General features: G+C 31.5%; 1 protein-coding gene across 1 annotated transcript in view; it reads right to left on the reverse strand.

Annotated features, from left to right (window-relative positions):
* The window catches only part of LOC132732581 (fibropellin-1-like), a 31,826-nt gene extending 12,769 nt beyond the window's left edge, over positions 1–19,057 (reverse strand). The window contains exons 1-12 of the mRNA XM_060719056.1: positions 18,978–19,057; positions 18,243–18,306; positions 17,877–17,959; positions 17,214–17,285; positions 16,482–16,584; positions 16,007–16,101; positions 11,057–11,125; positions 8,139–8,289; positions 7,531–7,635; positions 5,346–5,456; positions 3,152–3,285; positions 2,772–2,868 (exon numbers count right to left, since the gene is read on the reverse strand). Coding sequence (XP_060575039.1) covers positions 2,772–2,868; positions 3,152–3,285; positions 5,346–5,456; positions 7,531–7,635; positions 8,139–8,289; positions 11,057–11,125; positions 16,007–16,101; positions 16,482–16,584; positions 17,214–17,285; positions 17,877–17,959; positions 18,243–18,291 — 1,069 coding nt within the window. The 5' untranslated portion in view covers positions 18,292–18,306; positions 18,978–19,057. The remainder of the gene's footprint in view (positions 1–2,771; positions 2,869–3,151; positions 3,286–5,345; positions 5,457–7,530; positions 7,636–8,138; positions 8,290–11,056; positions 11,126–16,006; positions 16,102–16,481; positions 16,585–17,213; positions 17,286–17,876; positions 17,960–18,242; positions 18,307–18,977) is intronic.
* Positions 19,058–19,801: the final 744 nt, after the last annotated feature.

Here is a 19,801-nt window from a genome sequence, read left to right on the forward strand (position 1 = left end):
TTTAAAAATAAGAACAACAAGTCGGTTGAAATAGAAATTTGTCTGTCCGCTATTAAATTTTAACTTTTTTCAAACAAACTATCTAAATGATCACTTTTTAACTGCATGATAAGGGTGTCGGGAGAAAAAGCACAATCAAACAATGAATGTAAGTTCGTATTTTCAGAAATATCTCAGTATTTTTTTTTTCATTTGATAAAATGTTTTGACTTCTGGAACAACTTCTGTTGACTTTTCCGATTAAAGTTCTCTGTTATTATTGCTCGAGCTCTCTTCGTTTGTCGATATCGGCAAAGAAATATGTTCTGATCTGCTCATAACAGTTTTGTCGACAACCTGCGTGTATAGTTACTCGTTTGTAATTGTTATTAATATTTTGGCTAGCATTCGCAATAGTCTTGTGCAAAAACAGTTTTTGTCATAGATGTAAGGTCTTTTTGTGGTGTATTGCTTGCAATGAATTTAACACTTTCTACAGTTTTGCGATAAAAGTGCCTCCATTAGGATGCTTCATATAGCCTATAAATATTGTAGTCTCCACTTAACTCGCCGTCGTTATGTACAAAAGGTACATAATTCCCGTTATATTTTACTACATTAGTCCACTCTGTGAATTATTTCTTATCCTGGAAATAAATTTTACAAATCTGCGTTTATTAGCCGTATCAAAGCATCAAACAAACATTTCAACCAACAGTCAAATTTGTTTATCGCCGAAAATGTTACCATTGAAAAAGAAACTATATTGCTTAGTCCTTTGACTGTTGAATATGAAATGAACTCCACTTTCCTACAATTTGAATTATTTCGAGCCGTTACAGCATTAGCACTTTTCTGTCGCTAGTAAGTTGCATCACATGTAAATCCTATGTTTTCCGGAAGTCAGCAAAAGAAATGTACGTGTATAGACTTCTCCTTGCAATAAAAACGCTGAATACAAGCTGCAAAGTAGATGTAGTGTATGTTAGTCATTTTTTCTCTGCTAACATGCAAATAAAACTTTGCAATCATAAGTCCATCACTACGAAATAATGAAACTATCAATGTCAAGAATTATTTCTGTTTCACGTTGTATTTTTGGATATGGCATTTCTTTAATGTCCGTCGACGAAATCGTTTTTTTTTTTTCAAATCGGCCTGAAAAAAACAAACTTAGAGATTACATTTGGACATCAGTTACCTAACGAATATTTTTTATGTTTTTATGTAAGAATAAAGTTTAATTTCTTAGAAAAATGCATTTAAAACCGCAAAATTCAACTCTGGTTTGGTTTTATTGCATATTGGTAATAAAGTTTACTTCAACTATCAATATTATGTGGCATTTTAACATTTAATCTGGATTTTTAAAAAGATACCTTGCAACGGTCAAGGGTCATTTTTGTCGTTTTTCTCTTTCTTTGTTCCATTTAATTGCTGCGCATCAACGGTAAGTTAATATGCTACTTAACATCTTTATTGGTCTCTATGTGAAGCCCCTTCAAAAATAAGATTTTTGTTAAATTAGTCATTATCTAACAGTAAATCAAATTCAGTTTTGCCGGGCATGGTATTAATTTAGAGAATGTGCAACTAGCTGTAGTTGACACCAGTTTGAAGTTAATACGCACATAAGGTCACTTCTTAAAAATATATGTCCGGTGTACTTACATGATAAACTTGTAGGCAGGTTATTTGGCTACACCGCAATTTATGGGACCTATTGCTTTGCTACGCCTTCAGCTCAATTTGCGACATTTCGATAATAATGTGATATATGACAAATAAGTCAAACGAATATAGCACATAGCCTTCCACCGCGTATCTAAAATTAAACAACGCTTCGAATGGCGACGGAAACGATAGGGTACCCATATTAATTTTTTAAACTTTGAAATCATATTCTTCTATGACTTTCATGGTAAGCCATATATACAATTTACAGATTGTGTATTACGCACATAGACGGTCTAAATTTATTTGTAGTTCAGCGGATTTTTTTTTGTTCAGACACCAGAGTGACCTAATACTCTGGTGGTGATCATTATGAAATTAATAGGTATTTTAAAAATTATACAGAAAGGTCTTTAGATCTATATAAATTTGGTCTGTAACATGAAAATTATTTGTAAATCTGTTTTCACTAGCAGTTTCATTTGAGATGTCTTGTCATTTTTCACTTAAAATTTGTATTGGTATTTTCAAAGTCATTCCCTTGATATGATTAAATACCTATTCATCAAAAAGAATATCAGCGACTAGTAAACAGCATCGAATGTCATTTTAAGATTCTGATATAAACATGTGTTTTAACAGTTATATTATAACGATTTTTACATGAAATCGTTAAAAACATGTAATAATCACTCTGTTAACAGATCAGAAATATGGTAAACTTAACACATTTGTCTATACGATAGATTTTCATATAACTCTTAATCGCATGAAACACAAGTACTTACCATATGTAAAACATATATATGAAAAACATTTGGGTACGCACGTGTAGCCATATGTTAAACACATCCAAAACATGCGATGTGCTATTCTTGGTAATACCATATGTAAGTTCAACATATTTATTATATACCTATTATATGTGGTGCATATTTACGTATGTAAAATTATTTTGAGTCATTAATTCGTTTGAAAAAAGCATTTTTAATCAATACTGGAAGTAGTCAAGTAAGCTTTTTTATGAAACCCTTTTATTTCTTGATGTAGAGACCTTATATTCTTTTCAATGTTTTAACATTTTTGAATTATCACACGTCATCCTTGCAAACACTTACCAAGCCAAAACTCTGTGTGTAAATTTCCGAAACCATTTTCGTACTGAGAGAAGTTCCTGTTGAATTCTACTGAATAATTAAACCTGTTCTGAAAAACCTGATAAAGAGATTGATAAAAATATCTCTGACTTAATGTATCCTTATGAGTATCCTAAGTATCCTGAGATCATTTAAATACATAATAATAAAGCTTAATTACTTAAATTAAATAGTACACAAAATGATGTTTATGAATAACATATAACTTAAACCGAATGGACAGAAGAAGGCATATATTGTTAAATTTATTCTACATTTTAAATAAACAGTTGTGTAAGGAAATTATTTATGTGTGAACTGAAAATCTTCAAATATAACACAATATGTCGAAAACCACTGACCGTCCAACCGCCACCATCTGTAGTCATGTCACAATAGACGTCAATAGTTTCATGAGTTTTCCATGTAATAATTGTATAAATTCCGTCGCCTTTATTATCTCCATTATGAAGAATATCAGCACAGTCTGTAGAGACTACAATACACAGGTATGTTAATTTACTTAAAGTCGTAATGGAAATGTTCATGCTGAAACGCCACATCCATTGTATCCAGTAAAACCAAAAATAATGGGGGGAATTACGTGACATAATATAGTTAAACAAACGAGTATGGCGACTGCTGAATCTTGGTAAGTTCATTTTTAACATATGCAATTTACAAATAGTTTTATATCAAAACAAGACCTTACCTATCATATGTACCGTAACTTTCTTCAAATAAAAATAAGACGTCTGTTCTCCTACGTGTTATAGTTTTTTGAATATGTTATATATGTAGTAAATCACATTAGAAATTGTAATTAATAAGAATGAGCAAGAAACAAAACAAAACAAAACACAAAATATCAACATTTTTTTTTTTGCAAAGAAGTTCATACAAAATCTTATAGGAATATCTGTAGCGTAAAATGTTAATATATGTAAAGTATGTGAAACGAGCAGTTTCTAGATAGGAAGCCGCGCGAACTCAATAAGTTACTTTCATGCAACGCAAATAGTTTCGCGGCCAAGACATCCGTAAACATGAACCGATAATTCCATATACTATCATGTATTCTGAAATCAACCGATTAAGCATCTGTTATGTAGAGAGAACAAAAAATAAAAGTAAAATAGTTGATCATGAAATTGAATATCCTTTCTCGCTCTGTGCATATACACTTTTATATCTTGTCAGGTATATGTACGCTATAAGAAACTGTGCTTGAAACTTGCTATTATGTTTTAGTGTGGCTGTAACAGACGATGTCAAGTGGTGTATAGCAGCTGTAAAAAGGTTGCCCCATACTTCACGCAAGTGTTGTTATATTTTGTTGGTTCCTTCATGATCATTGATTTCAGCAATTTTAAGTGTTGACAATTGAGTACCGCTCAAGTCGGTGCTAGGAGCATGAGGGATGTATCACTTTCTTATTATTTCTCATTTAAAGAATCCATCAAACTGAATCTGCAATTTTCATATAATTTTGTTGTGGATTATGCGTTCGGTTATCATCTCTTTCTCAGATGTTATTGCTATCTAAAAATGACTTGTTTTACTTACTTTACATCTGTAAAAAAAGTTTACTCTACAAATCTTTTCACAAGATTTTATATGGACTTCTACGATAAAAATGTCAATATTACCTAATGATAATATGATGATTGTAAGGAGAATATCATCACGAATCAATCATTTTTCTTGGAATTATCAGTTTAAGGAAACATCTACAGCAGTTACTTCTTGGTAAATCGTATTGACATTTAAATAGTCTCTAGATGTACATTGGTCAAGAAAAATTACAAATTAAATACATAAAAAACTGGCAGATGGTAAACAAAGGGTACTCAGTGCTTATTTAAAAAAAACTTATTGTTTTTAGACATTTTGTTTTTTTTTTTTTTTTTTTTTTTCGTTATTATATCGATTAATCAAAGCAGTTTCAAGTTGATGTCTCCAAAACGTTTTCAGCTTTCGTACCGAGTAAAATTAAAAGTAATATATTACAGGTAGCAGTAACTCAAAAAGCACATTTAAAAGAGTAACTGTTTAAAAAAATGTGTTTGCCTTTATAATATTAATCAATGCTTTCCATTTACTTTTTTATTTTGCTTTAGACAAAAATTACCAGGGCAAAAACATGCAAAGAAAATCGATGCACATAAACAATATGCCCTTATGTGATCTATCAGTTGATGACATTTAAAGAAATACTTCATGGTCTATATACTTTCCGTAGATTAGAACTATCTATCTCTAAAGTGTTTGATTGGTAAAGCCGATACCTTAAATAATGCACCAAAATAAGAAATATAGATAGACGGACTTCTGCTTGGGTTATTTGTTTCATCTTCTTTGATCTCGCAACCTCTTTACATCCAATAGGCTATTCATTCCTTAAGAAAACTGTTTGTACGGACAAAGGAAACAGACATTCATGCAATAAGTTGTGCACCTGAGTACATGCGGACGGACGGACGGACGGACGTCCCAACGGACAACGCTAAATTCGTATGCATTCGTCTTCGGCGGGACAATAAAAATCATACATACTATGCTGGCAATTGTTTCCACTGTACCCTTGAGTACAGACACAAACATAACCATTCACTCGATCACTACATGTTCCATGTATACATGGATTTGATAAACATTCATCTATGTCTGAAAGAAAGAAATATTGCGTTCATACTTGTTCAATCATACAAGATAATTTGTTCGTTTTGGCAAGACTATTGTGTATGTGGCATCTTGTAATTTCTTCAAATTGATCTTTAATTTATTGGATATTTTCACTAATTGTAATTAATCCTCCCGTAGAAAATGATGCATGATGTTACGTTTGTTTTTTGACGTCTGTCTCAAACGTCATAGTTTCCAAGCTGTGCTCATTATTGAAGGCTGCTGTCTGTTCTGTTTATTGCGATCTTACTTGTTTAATTGTTTTATCAAAGTTTCAAATTTTATCTTAATAAAATATTAAATAATGTATTTGTTTAATAAACAATTTTTTCAAAAGCAAAGAAGTGACATTATGCCTATACATGTGTTAATGGTAAGTGCATAGGTAAAAGCAAAACACTTCATATTTTGTTAAATTCGTTTTCAATTTAACATTTTACTTCCTATTTATAGCAAAAAGCCCCTGTGACTTAAGGTATAATGATAATAATTTATCAGTAATGTTCAATTAATATACAGAGTAGGACAGTCATTCAATACTCAAGTATATTTATATATTTTATCTTGAACATTGTTATTAAAAACCATTATATCAGTATAACATTTGAAACATATAGATGTTTCTTCTTAACGGAAGCAATCAGCGTAAATTTCACTTTGGACAAATTATATATCTACAGGCATTAACCCTTTTACTTCCATAGGGACGGCTTATGCCGTCCCTGTTATTTTCGGCGTATTTGCCATATGGACGGCTTTAGCCGTTTCTATAATAATAATAGTAAAAATAATAAATTAATAATAATAAAAATAAAAATAAATATAAAGAAAATTATACCATCGACAATAATTATTTTTATACTCACAGATTTGGAAACATGTATAATTATTATAATACTAATAAGAAATAATAATAATTATATTTATTAATAATATAGTAATTTCTTAGAAAACCCTCTGGTAAATAAGCGATCAATAAAACAATTAAAAGTTCAAATCAAATATTCCACAAACATTAACAATATGGACAATATAAAAATCATCCATTTCATCAAACAACAAATTTTCACGTGAGGTTTTCTTACATTTAATAGATGGTATACATACAAAAAGGGAGAAAACATTAGTGCCAAGAGAATGTTCTAATCTGTTGCGATAACGAAGTTGAAAAGATAAATCCTTATAAACAATTTGAAAAATGATGCCGATGTACCACCTGATAAAGCGGCGGTACTAAACTTTTCAAACAATTATCATGTTAAATGAAGCAGTAAAGAAATCGGAAGAACTCATTGGAGTACATTCCGTGTTGACAATTGTTTCCATTGTATCCTTGATTACAGGCACAAACGTAACCATTAACTCGGTCAGTACAGGTTCCATGTACACATGGAGTTGATACACATTCATCGATGTCTTGAATACACAAAAACATGACAATACAATCATGTTATGGTGTGTTACATACTTCATAAAAATGAATTAAACAATTGAAATAATCACTGAGACACAACCGTAAAACATTAATACACGTAATTGTTTTTGATAATTTATTGTTTTATAATTTGTATTTGATACTTAATAATCCCAGAGTGACTGCCGAACTGGTTTATCATGTATATCTGTTTTTTATCTAGGGTTGGACAATATTTACTGTTTATGTTTGCTGAGCGAAAATGTGACAGAAATTAACAATAATCAATATGAATATTATTTTTGTACATATCAAAGTTAAAAAAGAAATAAAATATATAAATATGATCATGTATTTTCTGAAAATACATTGGAATATAAATGTAGCAGTTTATTATATATTTGTTCGAAAAGGACAACGAGATAACCTTTTAAATATCCAATTAGTTCAGTAATAAAATGTATAAGATATTAAATTAAATTGACTTTCATATTGATTAATCATATTTTTTTACTTTTTTTTATTTTTATGAGATTGATGTTATAGTTAGTATCATATTAAATAAAAAAAGATTATCTAAAACAAAAAGTGAATGTATTGTATTTTCCAGCACACAAGTTTGTCTATTTAAAACGATATCACCTGTGTCGCATATAATTCCGGTGAAGCCTGCAGCACATTCACATCTGAAGTTATGACCGTCAGATTTGCAAGTACCATGGTTACAAGGATTTGACTGACATGGATCTATAGAATAACAAATAAGAAAATAGCACGCTCAGTGCTTTGATATTACGAAAGGCTGGAACAGACAAAATATAAATTGAAATTAAATTGCAATGCCCCCGCACAAATAAAAATAAATGCTACTTGATCTAAAATAAGTTCATTACAAACTTACCAAACTCATAATGATAAGTAATTAACTTTCAGATGTGATTTCTATAAAAACAAAATATTTCTGATTTTTAAATGCATTTTTATTATGTTGTTGTTCATGTTTAACGTAAATCTCATGTTTTTAAAACTTATTATTTCTTAAGACGAATTTAAAATAATTTCAGCATCGATAAAAGCATAATTAGGTGACTTTCTGCCGAACTGCACTTTATCCCCATATACTTTTTCACAAAAGACACTTCTTTATGTGTACATATATAGACATCTGGGCTGTCAATAAAATTTAAGGAAAAATGACTTATTGCACATTATACGTTTTTGCAATCTTAAAAAGAAATGGTCAATTATACCTATAGACAGCTGAGCTGTGGTGCAATTTTTATTGCACAGATCTTCTGAACAACAAGAATCGCATATGTGTTGCTCGTGACTTCTTTTGTCCATGCTGACGTCACGTTTACCAATGATAGCCACGTGGCTACCTTCCATTGGTTTACAAGCCTAGAAAGAAAGACGATGTTGCTACTGCTGCTGTTGCTGCTGCTGCTAGTGATGACGATGATGATGATGATGATGATGATGATGATGATGATGATGAAATGATGACAAGAAAGTTATTGCAATGGGAATAATTATGTTTCAAAATGAAACAAGCAGATGAATAAAACATGCAAAAGCTTTATTTAACGAATTTAAAACGTCCTCTTTCTTACCTTGATTGAAATATTTAATAATCTTGTTTAAACCCCTATCACACTAGGGCGGCGTTCTCACGGCGTCCAAAAGAAACTTCAGAACGCCGAGGTGAGCGCAGTGAGATCGCAAATTTCCGCAGCTTCTCCACAACAGTGGCATCGCATAGAACGCCGACAGACGGCACGCATTTTGAGCATGCTTAAAACACACGCCGTCACTCGACGTCCTGATAAATACGCAGTGGGATCGCAGTAAGGACGCCTCAGTTGCATCTCCTACAAATCAGCAAGAGCGCCATGAAAGCACAAACGAAACGCCGGAAAAACGCGGTTGATATCTACGGTGCTTGTACGGAGATTGTGCGGCGTCTCTGCCGCACTTATACTGCATGTGGGCAGCGCTTTTACGGAACTTTACGGTTTCAGCGCAGTGTGAGGGCTGCGCGAGTGTCGTATGAGCGGCGTGACAGCGCTTTGGAAGCGCAAAGAACGCAGTAGAAGCGCAGTCCAAACTCAAACAATCGCAAACATTAAAACGCCGTAATAACATGTGTCAACAACGTTGAAGCTCCGTAGCATCGCCATGATTGCCTTGAGGACACCGTGAAGACGGCGTTAAGTAGGTATGTCATCAAAAATATCACATGTTTGATTGTGATCTCGCAGCGCTTTGTCTAACCCATGTGTCTCTAGGCGGCGTTCTCACGGCGTCCAAAGAAAATTCAGAACGCCGAGGTGAGCGCAGTAAGATCGCAAACATCGCCGCAGCATCGCGACAGCATCGCAGTGGCATAGAAACGCCGACCGACGGCGCGCGTTTTGAGCATGCTCAAAACGAACCCCGTCACTCGGCGTTCTGATAAGAGCGTAGTTGGATCGCAGTGAGGACGCCGTAGCAACTCAGAAGCATCTCCTACAACGCAACAGGAGCACCTCGAATACACAGAAGGATCGCTCAACGAAAGCCGTAATTAGCTACGGCGCTTGTACGGAGATAGTGCGGCGTCTCTATCGCGCTTTATCTGCGTGTGTATGGCGCTTTTACGGACCTTTATCTTTTTAAAACGCTCTTACTGCGACTTTACAGCACTTTCACGGCGACCATTGCGCACTCAATGCGATTCTTCTGCGTTCATCTGAAATTGGTGAATACGGTACAGTAAAATCCCTACTTTAGACCATCCCGGAATTAAAACCAACCATCTATTTAGACCAGTATTTAAAAGAACAGAATCGTCTGTTATTTATGTTAATGATAACATGCCCTACAATTAAGACCATCCCACTTATCAACTTTAAATACCACCGGTTTCAGCCCAAATTCATTGTTTTATTTATCTAACCCCACTTTTGAGACCACTAATATTCCAGTCAATACCCATTCAGATAACAAATTTAACGTTATTCATCTGCTTGAATTCTCAAACGCATGGCACTTGATGAAGCAATGTGTTAAAACTGTTGCGACTGGAAAATTGTATAAAGGTGAGAAAATAAATTTCAGATTGGTTTAATGTTACTTTCTGCACATGTATTTTGTGGAGAAATAATTTCTAAATTAATACGTGAATTATGTCCATTAAACAAGACCTATGAAAATTTAATCTATCTATTAAATATCTTCAATCTAATGGTCTTCTTATTATTATAACATCAGATTATAATAACATTTGAAGGTTATAATATAATTGTTTAGATATGTTTATACATGATAATTCAAATAGAGTGGTAATGAAATATATTTATGTCTTGATAATTATATCCACAATTAAGACCATCCGCTATTAAGACCACTTGAGTCCCTTTGGCGGGCTTAATAGAGGGTTTACTGTATATATAGAACGTGTTTGCAAGTAAATGTCCTTTAGACCATGGATTATGAACGGCAACAAGCCAGAATACTGCTTGCTTGCATGCAAGTGCAGCATGTACATGAATATTCAGAATGAGTAATCGTTGGTATATGAAATACAATTTCAGCGCAGTGTGAGCGCAGCGAGAGCGCCGTGTGAGCGCTGTGAAAGCGCAGTGTAAGCGCAAAGAACACAGTAGAACCACAGTAAACGCAGACAATCGCCAATAAATACGCCTTAAAGCCGCATTGCAACGCCATGGAAGCTCCGTAGCAACGTCATAATCGCCGTGCGGACATCTTGAACACGTCATGAAGTCTTCATGTCATCAAAAATATGTTTTCTTGTGATCTCGCGGCGCTTTGTTAAATTTAACAACGCTGTTCACGTGCAAACGCAGTAAATGCGCAGTCTAGTGTGACAAGGTCTTTAAATCTAACAACGCCGTGCAAACGCAGTGAACGCGCAGTCTAGTGTGAGACCCTTTGCTTACTAAAGTGTCAATAGTTAAACAAAAATGTAAATGAAGATTTCGATATCAGACAGGAAATTATAGTATGAGTATGTTACAATTTTGTTACGGAATATATATAAATTCCATGATTTTTCTTGTCAGAAACCTAATTTTCATTATGTCATTATGGCAAATGAAATTGCAAAATGGCAAGTATTTTTATAGATAATGTAAATATTATCGATAATTAATGACAAAAGTCTCACGTGTTTAGATATACAGCTACTTGTATACACAGTCTCTGAGAACATATTCTTCCCAACAATATTACACACCTGAAAATTATACACCAATTGAAAGTTATATAATACAAAGCCATACATGAAAAAGGATTTTTTTCCTCTAAAAAATTCTCACAAAATGTACGAATAATATAATAATATAATAATGCTTTTGTTTTGGAACAAAGGTGGATGATTCAATTATATTGGAGCCATTGTAGGACACATTTGATTATTTCCGAGGTACTTTTCATAACCGTGTGATTTTAAACTGCCGCGTATTACCTTGTGTGCGATAATTACTCGAAACCGGAACCATTTTCTTTTTAACAGACGTGTGTATGTGTGTTTATGTGTGCGTGCGTGTGTGTGTCTTCACACGTTTAATACAAAAGTATAAGACCAAATTCATTCATACAATGGATACAGAAAGTATTTGTTTTTCAGGCCCCACATGGGGTAACCCCATTTATTCGCTTCGTCACATAACCATTTGTGGGTCGAAGCACATCCCACAGTGGTTTTACAATTATTTATTTTCATACATATGAACGGTTATACCAGATGTGAAACCAATGTAATGAAAGAAAAAACAACAATTACAAAAAAGAATCAAAAAGAAAAGAAAACACACACACACACAAATAACAACAACAAAAAAAACACAAAGAGACAAGGACGACACATGCATTCACACTCGCACTCATAACCGTATTTTTTTTAAGGAATAGTTTCAAAAGCATCAACATTATATAAAATCTAAAGCATGCTATTTTGGCTTGAATGAATTATTTCTTAATTACTTAAACTCAAAAACAGTATTTTTCAGTGTAGAAATAATATTTCCTCAGCTGACATAAAATAAAAAAAAAATTCTAAAAAGACTCCAAACATTTTCAAACTTCGGTAATCTATTATTTATGATTGCTACCTCTTTATCAGTCTTGAGTTTTTGTGTTATAAAGTTTTTGGCTGTAATCATTGATAAAGAAAGATCAAGCATTTTACACTGATAAATATACATTTTAAAGTATACTAAAAATAAGTTTTTTGCGTTAGATAAATCATCCTTTGCATTATAGCCAAACATCATTTCTTTTATACCCAAAGATAAAAAAGGTGCTTCATTTAATTTAAGAAATTCATTAATAAATTTTTTGACAATGGGACACAGCCAAAATAGATGCTCAATGCTTTCAACATCATTACTACAAAAAGAACATAAAGGACTTTCTTTATACTTAATTTTGTATAAAAGATGATTGGTTCCAATAATTCTGTGTAAATATTTTGTTTGGAACCATTGCAACTTGGCAGATTTTGTAATTCTAAAAGGCATTCCGAATATAATTTTCCATTCATTTTCACTAAAAGCTAAATTAAGGTTGTTTGTCCATGTTTCGATACTTGTTGGCTTTGATTTGTTTTTATATATATATCATAGAAAGGTTTTGCTCCATTTATGTCTGATATTATACCTTTAAAGTATAGCGGTATGTTTGGGCCAATGCTTTTCTGTGGGATGTTATAGATTATATTATATTTATTTACAAATTGCTTTACTGATAAAATCATACCGTTGAAAATTAAGATATTAGATTGGACATTGTATCTATTAATAAATTCATTAAAAGATAAAAACTTTCCATCAGATATTAGGTGTTCTATGTTATAAACTCCAGCATTGAACCACGATTTTAAATATACGCTTTTTGAACCAATTAATATGTTATTGTTATAAAATAAAGGATGTTTTCCAAAAGACTGATTTTCGATTGGAATTAATTCAATATAGTGTGAAAATGCTGTAAAAATGTCCTTCCAAAAAAGATTGTTTGTTTCTTTTGCAAGTTTATCAAAATAATGGTTTCCGCAGTGAAAAAACTTTTTCATATCTATTTTGTCGTAAAGAATACTTTTCCAACTAGCATTTGAGATTATTCTTTTAAACCATGTTATTTTCAATGACATGATAAAGGCAGAAATATTTATCATCTGCAAGCCGCCCTCATCATAGGTTTTTACCATAACGGAAGTCTTAATTTTTATATTTCCTTGCCAAATAAAGTCATAAAACATTTTTTTTAATACACTGATTACATCTTCAGAAGGGTTTGATAGTGAAATGAATAAATGATTTAGAGATGAAATCAAAAGAGATTTAATGACAGCAATTTTACCTATTGGTGTGAGAATTCTTCTTTTCCAATTTTGAATAACCTTTTGAATATTTTCTATTCTTTCGCTATAGTTTAAATCTATTATTTTACTTAAGTCAACATGAAAATGTATGCCTAACATTTTAAATTTATGTTGATTCCAAGACAATTTCCATCTTGTTTTTATACTGTTTTGAGAATATTTCATTTTTCCTATCCACACAACCTTAGTTTTATCAAAATTAACATTAAGTCCCGATAGTTGTGCAAAATCTGACAAGATTTCCAAAGATTTATTTTAAGACGCACTTGATCCATCTAAAATCATTGTTGTGTCTGCAAATTGTGGCAATTTATGTTCTACATTGTTAATGTTTATTCCTTTAATACTCTTATCATTTCTTATTTTTAAAGCTAGAACTTCAGCACATAATATAAAAATATAACATGAAAGAGGATCTCCGTGTCGGCAGCCTCTACCTATTTTTATAAAATTTGATAAAAACCCACATTGATTAACAGCAGAAGTTGCATCTTTATATAAAATATCAAACCATTTTTTTATAGACGGACCAAAGTTAAAAAAGACAGAGTATTCTGTACAAATGACCGAGAGATTGAATCAAAAGCTTTTTGCAAAATCTTTTAAAAGGAAAAGTCCAGGAATGTTATTTTCTTCAGTATACTGCATGATATCATAGATAAGACGGGTATTTTCTCCAATATATCTTCCTTTGATGAAACCTGTTTGATCTTTATTTATTAGTTTATCTAGAGTAAGTTTTATTCGATTCGCTATGCAACCTGCAGCAATTTTGTATACGGTATTTAGAAGTGTTATAGGTCTCCAATTTTTCACGAATTGTTTAGGTTTATTTTCTTTTGGAATACATGTTATTACACCTTGTGTTTGGGTCACTGACAATTTATTTGAAGTATAAGCATCATTGATAGATCTTACCACAAAAGGACCTAAATTTTTCCAGAATACCTTATAAAAATCTTCACTAAAGCCTGATGTCCCCGGGCTTTAATTATTTGCCATATTTTGTAAAACTTTACTAGCTTCTTCATAACTTATATAGACTTCTAATACATTGGATTCCGATTCACTTAAAACCGGTGCTTCTATATTTTCCACATATTGTAAAAATTTATCATTTGCATCATATGACGACTTTTTGCTGAAAAGAGTTCTATAAAAATCTTCAATTTCTTTTAATATTAACTTTTGATCAATAAGAATACTACCGTCATCATTTTGAATCTTATGTAAAGTCTTAGTTATGTAACTATGTTTTTCTAAACCGCAAAAAAATGCAGGTTTTTCTCCTTCTAACGTCCATTTTGCTCTTGACCTTATAAGATAACCTTGAAGCTGAATATTATTAAGTTCTTTTAAATTATTTTGCATTTCTTGCAATCGGTTAAGTTAATCGTCTGACAAGTTTGATTCGATTTCATGTATTTCATTTATTATACTTTTTTCATCATTTCTTTCTTTTTTCTTAAGATAACTGCTGTAAGATATAGCTGTCCCTCTCAGTTCCATTAAAAGTGTTTCTAAAAACAACTGATCGTTTATCGTAAACTGAATTTCATCATTTGGTATTTCCGATATATAATTTTCAAGGTTATATATAGGTAAAGCATACTGTTTTTTAATATCAACCATTTTTGTCTGTATTTTATTCAAATAATCTATATCTTTTAAAAGGGAATTATTATGTTTCCATAGACCTTTTTCGCGTCATTTAAGTCATTAAACTTTATCTTCATTATAACAATTGAATGATCTGACTGATAGCTTGTCTCAATTTTAATATTTTCTACATGAGGAAAAATTGTTTCAGTTACTAGGAAAAAATCAAGGCGTGCTTGTTGGAGTGGAGTCGGTTTACGCCAAGTGTATCTGTTCAGATTTGGAAAAAAATCTCTGAATGAATCAACAAGATTTCGCTGATCAATATTTTGTAATATAAAATTTCTAGCTTTATTATTATTTACAAATTTATAGTTGTAGTAATCTTTTTCAGGATCTAGAACTAAGTTAAAATCTCCACACAGGATATAAGAATCGTTTCTTATTCTGTCAATGATATCAAACATTTCACTGTAAAAAATTGGTTGATCTGTATTTGAACCGTAAAGATTTATAAAGGTTAATCTTTTTTCCTCAATTGTTAAGTCTAAAACAATAAAGTTTCCTTTGTTATCAATATGTTTGCTATGAATATTATATTCAATATTTTTATTAAAAAGAATTGCAACTCCCCGTGAATTGGATGTCCCTTGGCTCAGGAAACATTCACTATTTCATTCACAGTATATATTTTTATACATATTTAACGTTAAGTGTGTATCTTGTAAACAGTAAATACTGCAATTTTTCTGCTTCAAAAATTTAAATAACTCAATTCTCTTTTTTGAACTGTTAAGACCTCTACAATTCAAAGATAGGATATTTAGGCTACTTGAATTCATCTAAAACGTATAATTGAAAAAGAAAAAATACATGATTCAAGGAAGGTAATGTGAACAAAACACAAACAAATCAATAAATCATTCATACATACATAAACAGTTACAGACACACACACACATATATACAAAATAAACACAGAAAGGACAAAGTAATTTTAGCTACAATGGTGTGCGGGCAGTGATTATAAACTTTTAGCATAGCATTGCAGCGTATTCATTTCTTATGTCATTCATTCACTCATTGATTAATTCATTCGTCCATCTGTTCACAATTTAGTTTAAGATCACTTACTTCTCCAGTAGAGCAGAATTCAATATTATGACACTTTCCACTGTCGGTATGTAAAGGACAGTTATAGCATATAGGTCCTCTTTGCTCCGGGTAACCTTGAACAAGAAAAATGTATACCTTAATAATATCATTCATACAAAATTTGAGAAATATAATAAAACAATACATCGACTTTTGTCAATTGTAACTTTAAAATCGTATCGCAACAATCTTTAAAAAAAAGGAGATAGTCAAGTTAAATCGATATTTTTGTGTACAGATTCAAATATGTCAACATCAAAATTAGAATAATTATTTTTAAAAAAAGAGAAACTTTCAACAAAGTGTCGATTCAGCCATCATTTCCGTTTGAACATGTTGCGTTATAATTATTATTAATACTGTCAGAGTCATCTTAATTCTAACCATCAGTATAGCAAATAGGTGTTCATCTAATTCTGTCATCAACAGAAAATCGTTTTAATTCTTTAGTTACCTTGTTGGCTGCAGCCTTTGGAATTACAAAGATCTTTAGAATTGCAGCATTCAGAACATGTAACTCGCTGTCCATTTATACTATTGGTGAAATTGTTGCATACCTATATAGTTGCAAAAAAACATAAACACTTCTGTATAAAGTAAAATGGCGTAGCAAATCTAGTCAAGATTTGCATAGGCATATCTATTATTTGCATTAGAAAAGACACACTTTTTAAAAGATCATAAATTATAAGACAATGCATTTATTTGTATATGTAAGAACAGCAGGTTTGAACAAACTGTGAACTGTAAACGGCGAAAAGATAGTTAATGTTTTATAGCGACGAGGCTTTAAATTTGAAAAATCGTGGCCAGAGGAGGCATTAGAAATACATTGAAGACCCGTACAAAATCTAAACTGATATACATATATAGCAGGTGCAAAATACTCAACTGTTAAGGTAAGTTTCTTCCTTTAAAAGAAAGAAAACAAATTTTAAAAATGAAATGCTGTTATTTTTTTGCATTTTAGCTGTTGCTGTTCTGATTATTTTTACACTAAATGTATTGACGGTCATATCCTTTTTTATCTTTTATCTCAAGTATATATGTTTCATCATATATATTTTCATTAAACGGTGAACATGTTAGCAATGCAATAGGTAACTGTTAAAAAGAAATTCAACCTTACCTTACTTGACAATATATTAAATAATTTTGTTATCAAACTTGTACAGAAATATCTTACCGTATTTGGCAGACAACCGAGATTGTAAACAATTTCTCCAAACTCGTTCAGCACTTGTTCTACACTACAGGACTAAAACAAAGCAACCAGAACTATAATAAATTATTTATAATTAAAAAAAAACATTTAACAAACTATTCAAGTAAGTATAAAGTTCATAGAGTAAATGTTTTATTATTTCGATGTAGTTAATTAAATTTAAATCATCGACTTTTAATTTTGAATTTATCAAAACGATGGGGTAAAAGAATTATATCTTAAAACTTTGAATTGAAAGGGGCGTCCGGGCACAGTACAAGAAACCACTTGCCCTTCACCTAGTTGGTTCGGATCCTATCAGTGACTTTCAATTATTATAGGTGAGGGCGCTATCAAAATAACTTATGTATCGTCGATGGTTCTACTACTACTGAGGTGTCCACTCCTGCCTGAGATAATGCATGGGGGCACCTGTGATATTTATGCACCATTATGTCTTGAACGTGGCAAGACCTTTACCATGTCGATGCTTCTCTTATACCAACAATAAGACACAGTTTATGGTATCATTTTGTTAATTCTTTGTTTGTCTATTTGTTTACGCTTTTGATTTTGTTAAGCATGAAATAGATCGGCGAAGACTTAAGGCATTTCAGATATCTTTCAATTTTATGTTGTACTTACTTCACCAGCATAGCAGTCTACGACCTTGTTGCATATCCGAGGCTTAGGAACACCTTTGCACTGTAAACATGTTAGACCTTCAACTGTGTAAATAAATTAACATTTTGATGGGAAAAACTGTATCTAAAAGACATACAGTGTATTTTTAACCCATTTCCTTGACATTCGTTGTTTCTCCGTTACAAAGATTCAAAACGATTTTGTCTGAGGGGACACAAAATGTGTTGGTCGGTAGCATTTCAACATGATTTAAAGATTAACATAAGACAATCTGTATGGCCCAAATCTCTTGCTAAATCCATGTTAAATATCGAAAGCACTTATAAAAGCGAAATGAAGCAAACCAAAATAAATAGTTTAACATACCTCTATGTAATGCGAATATCACCGTTGCAATAAAGAGATAAACTTTCATGTCGGCTTTTACTACCTGAATTGAAAAGTAAAACACCATTTCATGACCTGGTAGATGCATAATTATGATTTATCATAAACGATGATTTGAAGTATCTGCTTTCAAGTACACCAGTAAACTTATAATGATTTAGGACATACAAGTATGAAATATATTTGCGATGCATACTTCAAGATAGATAGATCTTACAAAATTCTTATATGATCAAAGTGGCTATTCAAAAATTTGCCTTTAGCATAATTTTATGTTATAAGTTATGAAAATATTGATTTTTATTCATGTAAAAATAAGTACAATGAAGTAAGCTCGCAAACGCCATCGCATTCATACGAATATACGGATATTTAAATGCACAGACACATACAATACATAGCAATATAAAATACACAAACATGTACACTTCATAGACAAATAAATAGACATACATATACAATTAACAGTCATAAACATACAACGACATGTATAGTACACAGAAATATACCATTCACGTGCAATAATTTTATGCATAATAAATATAATGTTCAATCAATAACTTAAGGATTAAAATAACGAGAAAAATGAAAACAAAGTACGCCAATCTGCAGGCTTCAATGGAAATTTTCGAAAAAAAATTGATGAGAAGAACTCGCAAGAGATAAAAAATGTATAAAGGAAAAAATGGTGAAGAAAGTATCGAAAATAATTACCTCCAGCCACAGTTTTAAAATGCTTCGTCTCTTAAATGCTCCGGTATAATCGGCCTTTTTATGCGGATTGATAACTACAACTGAAAAAACGATCTCAAATAACTAGGCAGTAAAGGTATTTTATCTTTTATTCACTTGTTTTTCCCTAATGTATGTGGGTCATATTTATCATTTGAAGTTGTACAGCATGGTCACAAAGGACTAAAATCAAGCATAGATTAGTCATCCACGATTTTCATAATTTATAACATATCTTTTTTTGGGTAGTGACGCTTTAATGTAGGTAAGTATAATGTTCGTTATATTTCATCTTGAAGTTTTTTCTTTCAATTTATCAGCTAAATCTAGTTTAACAAGTACTTAAATAGTATTTATTATGAACTTCCAACCTTTGTAAAAGATATACTATGCTCATAAAATATTTGTATTGCCGTAATAAATATATATTTCGTCTAAAAAAGTAAATGCACAAACCATGTTTATGAAGCTGCATTTCCTTATGTTGAGTCCCTTCTTAAAATTTGATAGTTTTTGTTACTTTTTACTGACCCTTAGTATGTATTTCTACTGCGTTTATAGTGTTAAGTGTTTAAAACACCTACCATAATTTTATGTGTAGTCAATAGATGCTGATATTTATATTCAAATCAAAAGAGACTGTGTTGCAACTTTCAGTATGTTGCTGATATCAAATTTGAGCATGATATAGCTTTAAATAGGGATTTAATTTTCTGATGATACTTAAATCAATCTGGATTACCAATATAAACGTTATTACCGACACAATTGCTATACTATACCCTTGTCTTTGCGTAAAATCATTT

Source organism: Ruditapes philippinarum, unplaced genomic scaffold, assembly GCF_026571515.1.
Source record: "Ruditapes philippinarum isolate M1 unplaced genomic scaffold, ASM2657151v2 ctg4023_1_1_1_1, whole genome shotgun sequence".
NCBI lineage: Eukaryota > Metazoa > Mollusca > Bivalvia > Venerida > Veneridae > Ruditapes > Ruditapes philippinarum.